A 14,970-nucleotide genomic window follows, 5' to 3' on the forward strand; every position below is an offset into this window, starting at 1 on the left:
GACATATTATACTCACTGTACAGTTGCAACCCTCTGACATATAGGCCTACTCACTGTACAGTTGCAACCCTCTGTTTGACATATTATACTCACTGTACAGTTGCAACCCTCTGTTTGACATATACTCACTGTACAGTTGCAACTCTCTGTTTGACATATTATACTCACTGTACAGTTGCAACTCTCTGTTTGACATATTATACTCACTGTACAGTTGCAACCCTCTGTTTGACATATTATACTCACTGTACAGTTGCAACCCTCTGACATATAGGCCTACTCACTGTACAGTTGCAACCCTCTGTTTGACATATTATACTCACTGTACAGTTGCAACCCTCTGTTTGACATATACTCACTGTACAGTTGCAACTCTCTGTTTGACATATACTCACTGTACAGTTGCAACTCTCTGTTTGACATATACTCACTGTACAGTTGCAACCCTCTGTTTGACATATACTCACTGTACAGTTGCAACTCTCTGTTTGACATATACTCACTGTACAGTTGCAACTCTCTGACATATAGGCCTACTCACTGTACAGGTCTGTACATTTCTCATCTTGACAATATGATTGGTGTTTATTTTTTTTTAAGTCTTCAATGTGGGATTGGTGTAGAGTTGACACATGACTAATGTTGGTATTGTATTTCTTCAATGTGGTATTGGTGTATAGTTGACACATGACTAATGTTGATATTGTATTTCTTCAATGTGGGATTGGTGTAGAGTTGACACATGACTGATGTTGATATTTCAACAGAACGGAACATCCAGTACCACATGTCATCTTTCAATGAGAACACAGGCCTGGGGTACCTGAAGACACAAGCCCTAGAGTTTGTTAAGAATCCTTTGCTAGCTTGTGAGACAGTGTGGGACTTGCTGGTTACTCAGGTCAACTGGCTCAACATTTCGCCCTAGACCAGGTTCAGCATTCAGGACTTAGACCAAGCTGAATCAAACTGAAACAGTTGATTCAACAGTTGTTGAGTAGATGGCGTTGTTGTGTAGCACACATCCCTTTAGTGTAAAAGGGGAGGTAAAAATGTAAAGACTGATATGTCATTTCGGGGAACAAATTTAATAAAGTCATTTAGGGGAATGTATTTAGTGATAAAGTCATTTAGGGGAATGTATTTAGTGATAATGTCATTTAGGGGAATGTATTTAGTGATGTCATTTATTAAGGGAATTTATTTAGTGAAAATATCTAGAAGTGTACCTTTAATGTTTGATGGGAAATAATTAGATGACAGATGAAGTATGTTAGCTCAATGTTGAAAGAAGAGTCTGGTCTTCTGACCTTAACTGCTATAGCTACAACAAGCGCCAAATGAGCCGGATCTATCCCAGGGGTGGAAGGGTGGACTCCAGCAACTTTTTGCCCCAGGTAAGTTGGTAACTAGGCAGGGTGGACTCAGCAACTTTTTGCCCCAGGTAAGTTGGTAACTAGGCAGGGTGGACTCAGCAACTTTTTGTCCCAGGTAAGTTGGTAACTAGGCAGGGTGGACTCAGCAACTTTTTGCCCCAGGTAAGTTGGTAACTAGGCAGGGTGGACTCAGCAACTTTTTGTCCCAGGTAAGTTGGTAACTAGGCAGGGTGGACTCAGCAACTTTTTGCCCCAGGTAAGTTGGTAACTAGGCAGGGTGGACTCAGCAACTTTTTGTCCCAGGTAAGTTGGTAACTAGGCAGGGTGGACTCAGCAACTTTTTGTCCCAGGTAAGTTGGTAACTAGGCAGGGTGGACTCAGCAACTTTTTGCCCCAGGTAAGTTGGTAACTAGGCAGGGTGGACTCAGCAACTTTTTGTCCCAGGTAAGTTGGTAACTAGGCAGGGTGGACTCAGCAACTTTTTGTCCCAGGTAAGTTGGTAACTAGGCAGGGTGGACTCAGCAACTTTTTGCCCCAGGTAAGTTGGTAACTAGGCAGGGTGGACTCAGCAACTTTTTGCCCCAGGTAAGTTGGTAACTAGGCAGGGTGGACTCAGCAACTTTTTGTCCCAGGTAAGTTGGTAACTAGGCAGGGTGGACTCAGCAACTTTTTGTCCCAGGTAAGTTGGTAACTAGGCAGGGTGGACTCAGCAACTTTTTGCCCCAGGTAAGTTGGTAACTAGGCAGGGTGGACTCAGCAACTTTTTGTCCCAGGTAAGTTGGTAACTAGGCAGGGTGGACTCAGCAACTTTTTGCCCCAGGTAAGTTGGTAACTAGGCAGGGTGGACTCAGCAACTTTTTGCCCCAGGTAAGTTGGTAACTAGGCAGGGTGGACTCAGCAACTTTTTGTCCCAGGTAAGTTGGTAACTAGGCAGGGTGGACTCAGCAACTTTTTGTCCCAGGTAAGTTGGTAACTAGGCAGGGTGGACTCAGCAACTTTTTGCCCCAGGTAAGTTGGTAACTAGGCAGGGTGGACTCAGCAACTTTTTGCCCCAGGTAAGTTGGTAACTAGGCAGGGTGGACCCAGCAACTTTTTACCCCAGGTAAGTTGGTAACTAGGCAGGGTGGACTCAGCAACTTTTTGCCCCAGGTAAGTTGGTAACTAGGCAGGGTGGACTCAGCAACTTTTCTAGAGCTGAGCTATTAGACTGCAGTCTAGCATACACATGCTTGGTGTTACCAGCTTGTTTAAACATTGGATGCAACTATTTCAGATATTCTGGAATGCAGGTTGTCAAATGGTGGCCTTGAACTTCCAGACAGCAGATATTAACATGCAGCTGAACCAGGGCAAGTTTGAGTACAATGGCAACTGTGGGTAAGTTTCCCTTCCTCACTTTCTACCTCAGACTGGGCTCAAGGACTTGACTGTCAACTGTGTTTAAGTTTCTAATACAACTGTCATGTGTTCAGCTTACACCAATAATTCCATGTGATTGTTTTTAGCTATCTGCTCAAGCCAGACTTCATGCGGAGACCTGACAGGACATTTGACCCATTCTCAGAAAGTCCAGTTGATGGAGTCATAGCAGCTCATTGCTCTGTCCAGGTACTGCAGCAGGACTAGTTTGATATCAGTTTTAAGTACATCTTACACCCTAATGATGTACATCCCTTATTCAAATACTGATGTGTATCTTATGCTAAAGCAGAGAATAATATCCCCTAAGACTTGATGTGACTTTGATTGCAGGTGATTTCAGGCCAGTTTTTATCAGACAAGAAAGTGGGTACCTATGTGGAGGTTGACATGTATGGTCTGCCTACAGACACCATCAGGCGCGAGTTTCGGACAAGGGTTGTGCCTAACAATGGCCTTAACCCAATTTATAATGAAGAACCTTTTGTCTTTAGAAAGGTAGGCAACCCAATTTATAATGAAGAACCTTTTGTCTTTAGAAAGGTAGGCAACCCTATTTATAATGAAGAACCTTTTGTCTTTAGAAAGGTAGGCAACCCTATTTATAATGAAGAACCTTTTGTCTTTAGAAAGGTAGGCAACCCAATTTATAATGAAGAACCTTTTGTCTTTAGAAAGGTAGGCAACCCTATTTATAATGAAGAACCTTTTGTCTTTAGAAAGGTAGGCAACCCAATTTATAATGAAGAACCTTTTGTCTTTAGAAAGGTAGGCAACCCTAGTTATACCATGAAGCCTATTGTGTATATTTTTTCAGGTGGTGTTACCAGAACTTGCTGTATTGAGAATAGCTGTTTTTGAAGATACGGGTAAATTGATTGGTCAGAGGATACTACCGCTGGATGGGTTGCAAGCAGGTAACTATAGCACTTTTTTCCAAAGAAATTATACATGTACAAGCAGGTAACTGTAGCACTAAAGCAATGGGCATTAATGGCAATCCACCAAATCAGTGTGTAGCATACAATCTTTTGTAATCTTGCTGATTCCATTCTGGTGTGAATGTAATTGGCTGGTACAGGGCTTGTAGTTGATGTATTTGATCACCCCACCTGTTTGATTCTCTACAGGTTATCGCCATATATCACTGAGAACAGAAGGCAACTTCCCCCTGTCATTACCCACTGTATTTTGTAGAATCATCTTGAAAACATATGTTCCTGTAGAATTTGGTGGTAAGTTGTACAATCATTGTTATCACATGACTCAGCTTAATGTATAGCAAAGTACAGGGGTCTCCAAACTACGGCACGTGGGCCGAATGTGGCCCGAGAGGTCCTCTCATCCGGCCCGCGGAAATCTTTTTGTCCACGGAAAAAAAAATGTTTGCTGGATGTGGCTGAGGAACTTTGCCAAATAAATTCAAAACTATTTGAAAATGTACCTTTGGGTTTGAAGAAAATGGTGAAAACATTGTGACTCAAATATAAAAAAATGCAAGCAAGTTTCGCCATTTTTCACATGCTATGGATGAAATGCTGAACAACTGTTCCACCTGTCAACTGCATGTGTTCATTAGAGGTGTGGATGAAGACATGAACGTAACACAAGAGCTGGGGTGGGGGGAGCGACGTTCTTCCAGTGGGGGAGGCTCCGACACCCCAATGAGATGCATGGAAGAAACTGGCCCCCGAACTAACATTTGATAGTTAATGCTGCCCTCTAGATGAAAAGTTTGGAGACCTCTGCATCGTAAATGCTTTCATTCCTCATGTCACCTAATGCAGCTTTTTATATAGTGAAGTTGAATCTACATTTTTATAGTTATTATACCTCTTTATTCCAATGGAAAAAAAAATCTGGAATAAACTTTCTCTGTTAGTATATTAACTAACTAGTAAACTAGTATGTTATGTTTAGTTATAGTTACTTCCCATGTACTATATATTTCATAGTTATGCCCCTTTATTGTTAATTTCCTATGTGGACCCAAGTAAAGGAATTAGGTTTAGTTTATGTACCTTGATTTGATATGTTGTCTCACAAACAGATCTCTCATGGATACTGAAACGTAATATGAATATTTTTAAATCTGTGGTCTTTTTTTAATTTGACATATGGAAAATATGCTGGGTTTGGGTTCCATAGACTTTAAGAATTTTTGTATCCATAGACTTTGTGGATGCCCTGTCAGCTCCTATACAAGCAATGTCCCAGGCTGAGAAGAGAGAGAAAGCCATGAAAGATATGGGGATAGATGAGAAAGATATTTCTGATGTTCCAGTAGTCAGCAGACTTGCCAAGATGAACAAGGTCACATTTGTCTCCAATATATTTTTGGGTATCATTTGAAAAACATTTAAAGTTTTATTAAAAAAATCTTGTTTTCTCTATTGCTAGGTTCTGTAAAAGAAATAACCAACTTATGATAGGTATTTAGGTAGTTAACCCTTAAAGGCCTTTGCGCCTGCTGTCACCCGAACAAATTTTTGTGCCGTACAGTCCAGTGCACCAGCGGTTACCCAACTATGTATAGTAAGTTTATTTACGCGTTATAGCTGCAGTCTCATTTTGAAGATACCGGCAGAAGCGGGAAATAAAGTTTTATTTACGTTGTTTCTTGTTGTTATATCACTTATGGTTCATTTTCTATCATTTTCCTCAAGTTAAGAATTATTTTTTTTTAATTGTAACTATTGTAACTTAGACCAATTTTGTGTATAATGCTTTTTATTTTATATTTTTAATGTTAAAAATGATTTTTTAAAAAGTGCTGGGCTGAAAAGTCCAGTCTTTTTGCCCTGCTGAATGAGAAGTAAAATAGTTTTAATGCCCTGGTTGGTATAAGGTTAATTATTGGTGACCAACAGCCTCTGGCCCACATGCCTACTGTCTCGCTAATCCCACCAAATTATGAAAAATTGCATCTTCATCCACTATTCCACCCTTGTCGAAATTTGTTGAGCTATCTCCAAAAATAAGCAAAAAAAAAATATATTTTTAAAAAAATGTAATTATTTCCCTTTGTATTTGTTTGAATGTTTACCTACACGTTAAAAAAAAACAGCTGCAAAGATTGCTTAAGCTTTAAATATGAATACAATATTATCAAGTATTCTAAATAATTAACATATAAAACCTAAATAACTGTTCTTTTTGGGATTTCTAATGATAAATTATAGTTAATAAAATATGGAGGGAAAAAGATCAATCTTCTAAGCGCACCAACTAAGAATATTACTAAATAATACAAATAGGCCTACTATTACTGAATGTATTCATTACTATATATGTCAAATCCATAGCTTATGAACATTTGTTGATGTCACATATGGCCTACTGCCAAAATTAAATCCATAGTAAGCCAGGAACTAGCAGGATCCCATGGGCTTGGAAAAGAAACCAAAAAATCCAGATAGTTTTGATTGTTGTTGCATTCAACTTTAGTTCTAGTTAATTGAAGAGTGGCACATGTTTTTAAAAAAAAGTAAACAGTAGTAGATCTATATGCTGCGTTGATATCAAATATGTAAACTGTACTAAACAATTTTAAAAAGTAAAGATTCTTCTTTAGACCAAAGACATTGGGCAGATGAAGTGGAGTTCATATGTTTCTTGGCTTCGGCATCTAAAGGGATAATGTGGTCAGCACTATGCCCAGCCGCCTTTACTTTCCCTAACGTGAGTTAGGTACCCATCAGAGTTGGGTGGACTCAGGGACGTTCCACTAACTTAAACCTGCATTCAAACTCAAAACTATTGGGTTAGCAGTCTAGCGCTCCACTGCTAGGCCATGCCTTCCCTAACACAATACTTAATACTTAAATCTATTTTTTTCCAAAACTTTAACAAATTTTTTAATAATTTATTTTCTGCTTATCAAAGTAAGTATCATGTAAATGAGTTCCCCTTTTTATGTATGGCAGTCCGTACTTTTGGTAGCCAGCAATAGGCATGTCTGCCCTGGGCTAAATCTGGACCAATAGTGTCAGGAAGCAGACTCTTACAAACATTAGATGACTAGGGTAGGATGATTTGATTGACAGGAATCAGTGATTCACTTGGTCAAGTGAATAGTTTCCTCCAACTGATAACCTAGCTGAAACTCATGTATTAACATTAGTGTTGTGGTTTGATAGATTGTGTTTTCTCTGCTAGCCACAGAATGGTCAAATGTCCACCAACCCAAACAGTATGTCCCAGTCCCAGTCTAGCACTGCTGCTGGCAAGAAGGATGAAAGGAAAGGTAACTCTTTCTTACTTTGTGCATATCTTGAGGCTCCCATGTGGACATTGTGTGGCTATCAAGTCCATGATCTGTGTGCTGCTCTGTTTCCTCCTGTCAGGTCCAGAAGAGATGATCTTTGAAGCCATCACAAGAGACAAGCTCATGTCTGAGAAAATCTATCTCAAGTTGTTGCGTAAGCAGCCCAAAGACTTGGAGCTTCTCAAACGCAGACATCAGAAGGAGAGGTCCATGATGCAAAAGGCACATTGCACTGTTGTGGATAAGCTGGTTGCCTCACATGACAAAGAGAAGTCGGCCACAGAAAAGTGTATGGAGAAGAAACTCAAGAAAAACAAGTAAGTGACGAGGCATGTCTCTCTCATGTCAGCTCGACTCAACAACTTCAACACCAGCATTTGTTTTTCTCACCAGGGACAGCAGCACAGACCTCAAGTCCCAGTCCGAGGGCAGGGTTTTAAACTTGGTCTCTGACCATAGGCTCAAGGTCAGTCCGAGGGCAGGGTTTTAAACTTGGTCTCTGACCATAGGCTCAAGGTCAGTCCGAGGGCAGGGTTTTAAACTTGGTCTCTGACCATAGGCTCAAGGCCAGTCCGAGGGCAGGGTTTTAAACTTGGTCTCTGACCATAGGCTCAAGGTCAGTCCGAGGGCAGGGTTTTAAACTTGGTCTCTTAGCTCCATTTAACCTTTGGCATGACAATATATCCAGGTGAAAGAGCTGGTTGTTTGTCAGACCAAAGAGTGGTCAGAGATGGTGGTCAAGCAGATGACAGAGGAACATGAGCTGTGGAAGGAGCACATCATTCAGCAGAATGAGCTGCTGGCCAAGCTGTTGGAAGATGCTCAACATGATCAGATGGCAGAATTAGAGGCCAAACAGGAGAGGTAACGCTGACTTTGATTCCTGCAAGTTTTGCTCTCTATGTAAGATCCCTGAGTCCACCCAAGTCAAGACCTAATGATGAGCCCACAAGCCATGTTATATGCTCTATGTTTACACTTATCTTAGTTTGGCTGCCATTTTCTTACAGAGAGAACAAAGAATTAAAAGCCAACCAAGCCAAGCACTCAATGGACTCTACCAAAACTGTCTTGAATGACAAGAGCATTAAAAACAAGTTTGAAAGGGATAGGTCAGTAACCTCTTTTAATTAGTGGAGATTATTTGATCATTGAATGTAAACCTGGGTTTGATCAGGCCCCATAGGTTCATTCAGTCAGTCTCAGGGGTTTGGCACACACACCCGACTCACATGATTAGTGCTTGGATTTTGTCTGTGTGGATCATAGAACTAGAGGCCATTAACAGAATAAATATGACAGCGCCACAGCAATACAGTGTGCCAAAGTGAGATAACATGTATCAGATTAGTGCATTGAACATACTTTTTATTTATATATTATGGCCCAGTAGTCGCTGTCATGATGCTATGTCGTGTGATTCCTTTCTTAGTATTTTAATCTCTTCATACTATGTCGAGCAAAAAAGAATAGTGGTTGGAAGAATATGTACAATGAAAAAAATCCTATATTATTTTTTCTATTAAGAAAGGTTTGATGAATGTGCATATGAAGCTGGTGGGTACTGTCCAAAATGTTAAGAACCACTGATTGAATGGTTGCATATGAAGCTGGTGGGTACTGTCCAAAATGTTAAGAACCACTGATTGAATGGTTGCATATGAAGCTGGTGGGTACAGTCCAAAATGTTAAGAACCACTGATTGAATGATTGCATATGAAGCTGGTGGGTACATCCAAAATGTTAAGAACCACTGATTGAATGGTTGCATATGAAGCTGGTGGGTACAGTCCAAAATGTTAAGAACCACTGATTGAATGGTTACATATGAAGCTGGTGGGTACAGTCCAAAATTTTAAGAACCACTGATTGAATGGTTACATATGAAGCTGGTGGGTACAGTCCAAAATGTTAAGAACCACTGATTGAATGGTTACATATGAAGCTGGTGGGTACTGTCCAAAATGTTAAGAACCACTGATTGAATGGTTGCATTTGAAGCTGGTGGATACATCCAAAATGTTAAGAACCACTGATTGAATGGTGGGTACTGTCAAAAATTTTAAGAACCTCTGATTGAATGGTTACATATGAAGCTGGTGGGTACAGTCCAAAATGTTAAGAACCACTGATTGAATGGTTGCATATGAAGCTGGTGGGTACATCCAAAATTTTAAGAACCACTGATTGAATGGTTGCATTTGAAGCTGGTGGATACATCCAAAATGTTAAGAACCACTGATTGAATGGTGGGTACTGTCAAAAATGTTAAGAACCTCTGATTGAATGGTTACATATGAAGCTGGTGGGTACAGTCCAAAATGTTAAGAACCACTGATTGAATGGTTGCATATGAAGCTGGTGGGTACATCCAAAATTTTAAGAACCACTGATTGAATGGTTGCATATGAAGCTGGTGGGTACATCCAAAATGTTAAGAACCACTGATTGAATGATTGCATATGAAACTGGTGGGTACAGTCCAAACTGTTAAGAACCACTGATTGAATGATTGCTTACTATTGAGTTTGACCTACTTCTGGTTTCAGGAGAATCAGAGAGTTAAATGAAAACAACACTAAAAAGTTTATTGAAGAAAGGAAAAGATTTGCTGTCAAGCACTCTCGCCAAGTGGAAGCTTTGAAGAAAGTTCATTTAGAACAAAGAGAAAAAACTTTGGCAGAAAATCAAAAGGTAAAATTTCTTGCAGCACCAGGATCTTAACTCATCTAATGCCACATGACGCATCTGCCATTCATTTTACCTAGCGTGTTTCTGTTGAAGTTTCTAACATTTTTTGTTATTATTTTATACTGAGTTTACTAAGTCAAGTTGTTAGACAAAGTTTTACACTTGTTTTCGCACAAAAGTTTTTTTTTTTGGCATTATTGTAGTTTTCATTTAGTTTTAAAAGTTAAATAGATTCTATATTGTAACGTCGTAACTTTTTAGAAAAGTTCGTGGTGGTCTCAGACCACATGTTGCATCACAAAAATTCACTCTAAATGATATATATACTATTAGAAAAAAAAATGTTAAATTATATATTTTCTTTGAGATAATAAATTTCTTTATTTAATAAGTATATTTTATGCCTTTTTAATAATTAAATAGACAATAGACTTATTTAAATACAATTTCAAAGAAAAGTTGTCGGCGGTTACCTCCCTTAGCTTAGGGATTGGGAAAGGGTTTTGAGAGGCTTTAGTAACAAATGAGCTAACAAAACTAATGGTACCAACTATAAAATTAGGTAGTCCAAACCACAGATGACAGTGGATTTTATCTGAGTTTTCCAAAAATAAATAAATCCACATCTAATACCCCTTTTATACTTGCAACAAGTATACTATACCTGTGAAGGGAAAACTTGTAAACAGTTCATGTAATAGTAATATGGAAACATTTTTCCAGTGGAACAAGTGTACACAAGTTGGCTTTTCCCTTGACATTGTACATGGGGCAAGGGTGTAAAAGTTGTAATAATAATGCTGCCCAACCCTAATGTATATGTTATTTAAGTTGAAGTCTTTTCTTTCTTGAACATGTTTGAGTGCCGATTTCTTTGATGCTAAAACTGAGTAAAATAGTTACAAATAATGACACCTAATTTATCTTTGATACTTTTGTGGCAACATTCTTAGATTTACTGGCATATATGTTGATACCTTGATTGACGGTGTATATGTTGATACCTTGAGTGAATTTTAGTCCTTAAAAGAGCCCTTATTAATGTTTAGTTTATTTTCTGCCGATTTAAAATGAGCATATAAAAGATGTAAAAAGTATCTGGAGATCTCTATATGGATTTTAATTTTGGTATGGACTGCTTGATTAAAATATTTCTGTATAAGTATAAGGCCTACTATATTCAAGTTATTTTTATCTGTGAATGTTTGACTTGTTGAGATACACTGTGTTTGACCTGTTTTGTTGAGACACATTGACTGTGTTTTACCTGTGTTTGACTTCATTTGTTGAGACACATTGACTGTGTTTTACCTGTGTTTGACTTCATTTGTTGAGACACATTGACTGTGTTTTACCTGTGTTTGACTTCATTTGTTGAGACACATTGACTGTGTTTTACCTGTGTTTGACTTCATTTGTTGAGACACATTGACTGTGTTTTACCTGTGTTTGACTTCATTTGTTGAGACACATTGACTGTGTTTTACCTGTGTTTGACTTCATTTGTTGAGACACATTGACTGTGTTTTACCTGTTTTGTTGACACATTGGCTGTGTTTTACCTTTATGGAGTAAAATGAAAGGGTTGTGAGTTCTAGATAGAGGATCATGCACTGAGTGTTGATGTTTTTTCTTGCAGGCACTAGAGATGGTTGAGATGGCTTATGAAGAAGCAAAGATGGCTTCCAGACCTGAAACAGTGGTGTAGATGACCTATTATTTATTTTATTCTGTGATAGTCATTTGTTTATTTCTCTTAGATTGTTTTATACCCTAGAAAGAATGAGGTTTTATTGAACTAGGATTATTTGATAAACAATGAAAAACTTCATAGTCGCCACCAGAGAACAACAATGCACCCAGGAAATAAGTTTTTTTTTCAAGTGGACATTGGTCTGTAATTTAACTGATGGTAACTGCTTAATGAAACACTTATTAATGCTTTAAAATTAGTGCTCACCATGAAGGTTGTAATTCTGTTGTGTCTACAGATTGTCTAAAACTAACCACTTCTTTTCTTGGTGCTTTGTAAAAGCAGGTCTAATGTAGAGGATTTGTTGGGCTGATGTGCAATATTTTCAACCAGTTTTTGTACAAGGTTCATTGCACTGGTCATATAATGCAAACTTTTGATGTAAATATTCCTGCTTACATTTGATTACATCTTCTCTTGTACTTGTACTCTCATTCTCCTCCTCTTACCCCTCCATGTATGTCACATCATTTGTCACTACCATTTTTTAAGCTTCAAATGTTTTCTCTGTAGGCTGTGTTCTATTTCTAGTGGCAACAGACTGCTTGGCTTTAGAGATAGTTGCTACAAGTTTGCTTCATTACAAATGACACAACTGTTATACAAGAAACTACACACACACACACCAGTGACACAACAGTAACACACATACCAGAGCAGAACCTATCCTACTGTAATTAGCCTCCATTGCTGTGTTTAGCCAAATGATCTTCCATGAGTGTGGGTGTGAAAGAGGTCCATTGTTTCTTGAGTTCCCAGTGTACACATCTTGTCTGTCTGCCATTGTATTCCGTTTTTTTTTTTTGTTTTTTTACAGTGATTGAATGTCTAGAAAAAATTAAATAGAATTATATTTGGTGGAGTTTTGTAATTTTGTATTTAGTACAAGATAAATAGCTTGGTCTGTCTTTTTTTGCAGACAAACAACACTATAACTCTAAAACCAAAAATATTAGAAGTCCACTGATAGATAACCATCTACCAACATCAAATCACAAATTTATAAACACAACAATTTTCCTAAGCAGTAAAAAAAATCTTGATATTAGCAAAGCCACCAACTGCTCAACCGGTTTAGAACAACCACACCTCGACCCTCCCCTTAAAATATTTTATTAACAGCTGATGCTTTTTAAAATTCATTTCTAGAGTATATATATATATCTATATATATATATATATCGCACACATTTGTAGGGTATATTAATAATTCATATTAGGCCTAATACATACATGGCAACCAAAAGAAGGATTATTCATACATAAACAAAAAAAAATGAAGAAAAAAAAGGAACATAGTCTAAGATGCTTCTTCGCATTCCAAAAATAAATTAAACTCAGAAAAAGATTTATGTGCATCAGACAAGTATAGATTTCTATTGCTTGTATCTAGCCTGTGTAGGGCTTTATTTCAGCTCACAGTTTTAACACTGTACCTACTCCCTCCAACTAGAATTAAATAGTACCTTCAGCTGTTACATACAACACTAAAGGCCATTGGTCTGATCCAGTAGCGTACGCAGGGGGGGGGGGGGGGGGGGGGGAAGCGGCAGCTCCCCCTCTGGCTATGTTTAGCAAAGTGGCGCCTTTAAGTTTTAAACATTGATATTTGTTAAATAAACCGGGAGTGATCTCCCCTAAACTTTCTCAAATATTCTTATATAACTTGGAATATAGACATGACTTTTAATTACTTAAACTTTTGAGCGATTTCCGATAAACGAATTTTAGACGTTATTTTACGTTTTAGAAAACTGTTTTAATAAATTGTAATAACAATTGATTAAAATACTCTATTTTGACAGAGTTCAGACAAGATTTTGGAAAAATATAGCTGTTTAAAAAAAAATTCAACTGCAATTTTGTGACGACGTGTGTGTGTGTGGGGGGGGGGGGGAAGGTAAAAATCGTCCAAAAATCGTGACGTCATTTATGGATTACCCCTATGTTTAGAACAGTCATCTAAAAACTGACGCTATGTTCACTCTGAGTGAGGAGGAAGGAATCTTGCACAGAAATCAAATTTTGGCGCAGTTTTACACCTCTATAAATAATGGACACTGCAAAGAATAGTCTCGAAATTATCTGCAAGGCCCAGTAAATTAAAATCACACACACGATGTTGATTTCTTAATAGGCCGGTGAAATAAGGCTGGGTCTATCAAAATATGTTTGATTTTGTTGGACTTTACAAGATCTTAAGACAGGATGTATTTGATAGTTTTAGTATTTTTTGGTAACCAAACAATTTGAAAAAACAAAATAAACCGGGAGTGATCTCCCCTAAACTTTCACGAATATTCTTATACGAGAAAAATGGCCCGTTGAGGAAGGATACAACGGGCGCTAGGTTGATAGTGCTGTCTATTTTCTCTAAACTAAAACCAACCCCGCCCCCCCCTTCCCCACACACCCCCCAAAACATGTCTATCGTCCCATTCAACGAAATATAATTATATACTTTTTTCAGTGTCCGCCCCCTCCCAGAAAATTCTACCCCGCCCCCGAAAATTTCAAGTACCCCCACCCCTCTCCGGGGAGGAAAAGGTCTGAAAGAAACACTGGTCGCATTTGTAGATCATACAAACTAAAGGAAGAACCTGGGCGGGGCTTCGCCCCTACCGGAAGAGATGCATGAAAAGAGCTGTGCACGCTAAACACTTTTTAGATTAGAAAAAGTTCCTCACTCCGGGGAGAAAAAGTCTGAAAGAAACACTGGTGTCGCGCTTAGCCACTACCCGAAGAATTGCACGAAAGAAACTCTTCACGCAAACCACTTTTTAGATTAGACACATGAATTAGGCTGTTATTTTATTATAGAATATCGATGACGACATTTCTTTTGAGTTGGGGGGGGGGGGGGGGGTGTCGGCTTAGACGTTCTTACGCGGGGGATGGGCTTCGCCCCTATCCGAAGAATTGTATGAAAGAAACTCTTCACGCAAACCACTTTTAAGATTAGACAAAATTGGCTTTTTAATTCAATGTTTACTAGAGAATCAATGACGCCATATTACTGTGTGCACTCTCCGGCTTGATATTATGTTTTACCATATGCTAAATGTGACGTCATATTTCGTTTCCGTATTACTCTGAAAGTTTTTTTATTTGCTTGTGTTTTCTTTAGAGCGTTCTTGTCAGATACATAGACAGATAGATACACAGACAGCGAAACTATTAGTATTAATAAAACAACAGGGGGTGGGAACTCGGGACATAGTTATGATTTTTAATCCATTTTAAATACTTAAACTTTTTATGTGTGTGTGTGTGTTACCGCCAAACCTCGAAGTCGGCCAATACGAGCATTGGCTAATACCACCTCCAAGTGACCGGCCAAAGTCCGATATTTTCTTGATTTCAGACTTTGGCCAAATTAGAGGATTATTAGCAGATTTTCGATGTTTGTATACCGTTATGATAATAAAAATGATGTGGTTATTGATTATTAATTCAAATTATAT

General features: G+C 38.4%; 1 protein-coding gene across 5 annotated transcripts in view; it reads left to right on the forward strand.

Moving 5' to 3' along the window:
• The window catches only part of LOC131941230 (1-phosphatidylinositol 4,5-bisphosphate phosphodiesterase beta-4), a 42,998-nt gene extending 30,634 nt beyond the window's left edge, over positions 1-12,364 (forward strand). For 4 of the 5 annotated variants that reach the window (XM_059300327.1, XM_059300325.1, XM_059300329.1 and 1 more), the window contains 15 exons: positions 768-852; positions 1,325-1,397; positions 2,650-2,753; positions 2,882-2,984; positions 3,129-3,293; positions 3,613-3,712; positions 3,926-4,030; positions 4,969-5,108; positions 6,954-7,041; positions 7,142-7,379; positions 7,456-7,528; positions 7,751-7,926; positions 8,073-8,174; positions 9,612-9,756; positions 11,393-12,364. In XM_059300327.1, coding sequence (XP_059156310.1) covers positions 768-852; positions 1,325-1,397; positions 2,650-2,753; positions 2,882-2,984; positions 3,129-3,293; positions 3,613-3,712; positions 3,926-4,030; positions 4,969-5,108; positions 6,954-7,041; positions 7,142-7,379; positions 7,456-7,528; positions 7,751-7,926; positions 8,073-8,174; positions 9,612-9,756; positions 11,393-11,461 — 1,766 coding nt within the window. In that variant the 3' untranslated portion in view covers positions 11,462-12,364. The remainder of the gene's footprint in view (positions 1-767; positions 853-1,324; positions 1,398-2,649; positions 2,754-2,881; positions 2,985-3,128; positions 3,294-3,612; positions 3,713-3,925; positions 4,031-4,968; positions 5,109-6,953; positions 7,042-7,141; positions 7,380-7,455; positions 7,529-7,750; positions 7,927-8,072; positions 8,175-9,611; positions 9,757-11,392) is intronic. The other variant, XM_059300328.1, reaches the window with a different exon arrangement.
• The last annotated feature ends 2,606 nt before the right edge of the window (positions 12,365-14,970 follow it).

Source organism: Physella acuta, unplaced genomic scaffold (genome assembly GCF_028476545.2).
Source record: "Physella acuta isolate Inbredline_101_S28 unplaced genomic scaffold, ASM2847654v3 ptg000353l, whole genome shotgun sequence".
NCBI lineage: Eukaryota > Metazoa > Mollusca > Gastropoda > Physidae > Physella > Physella acuta.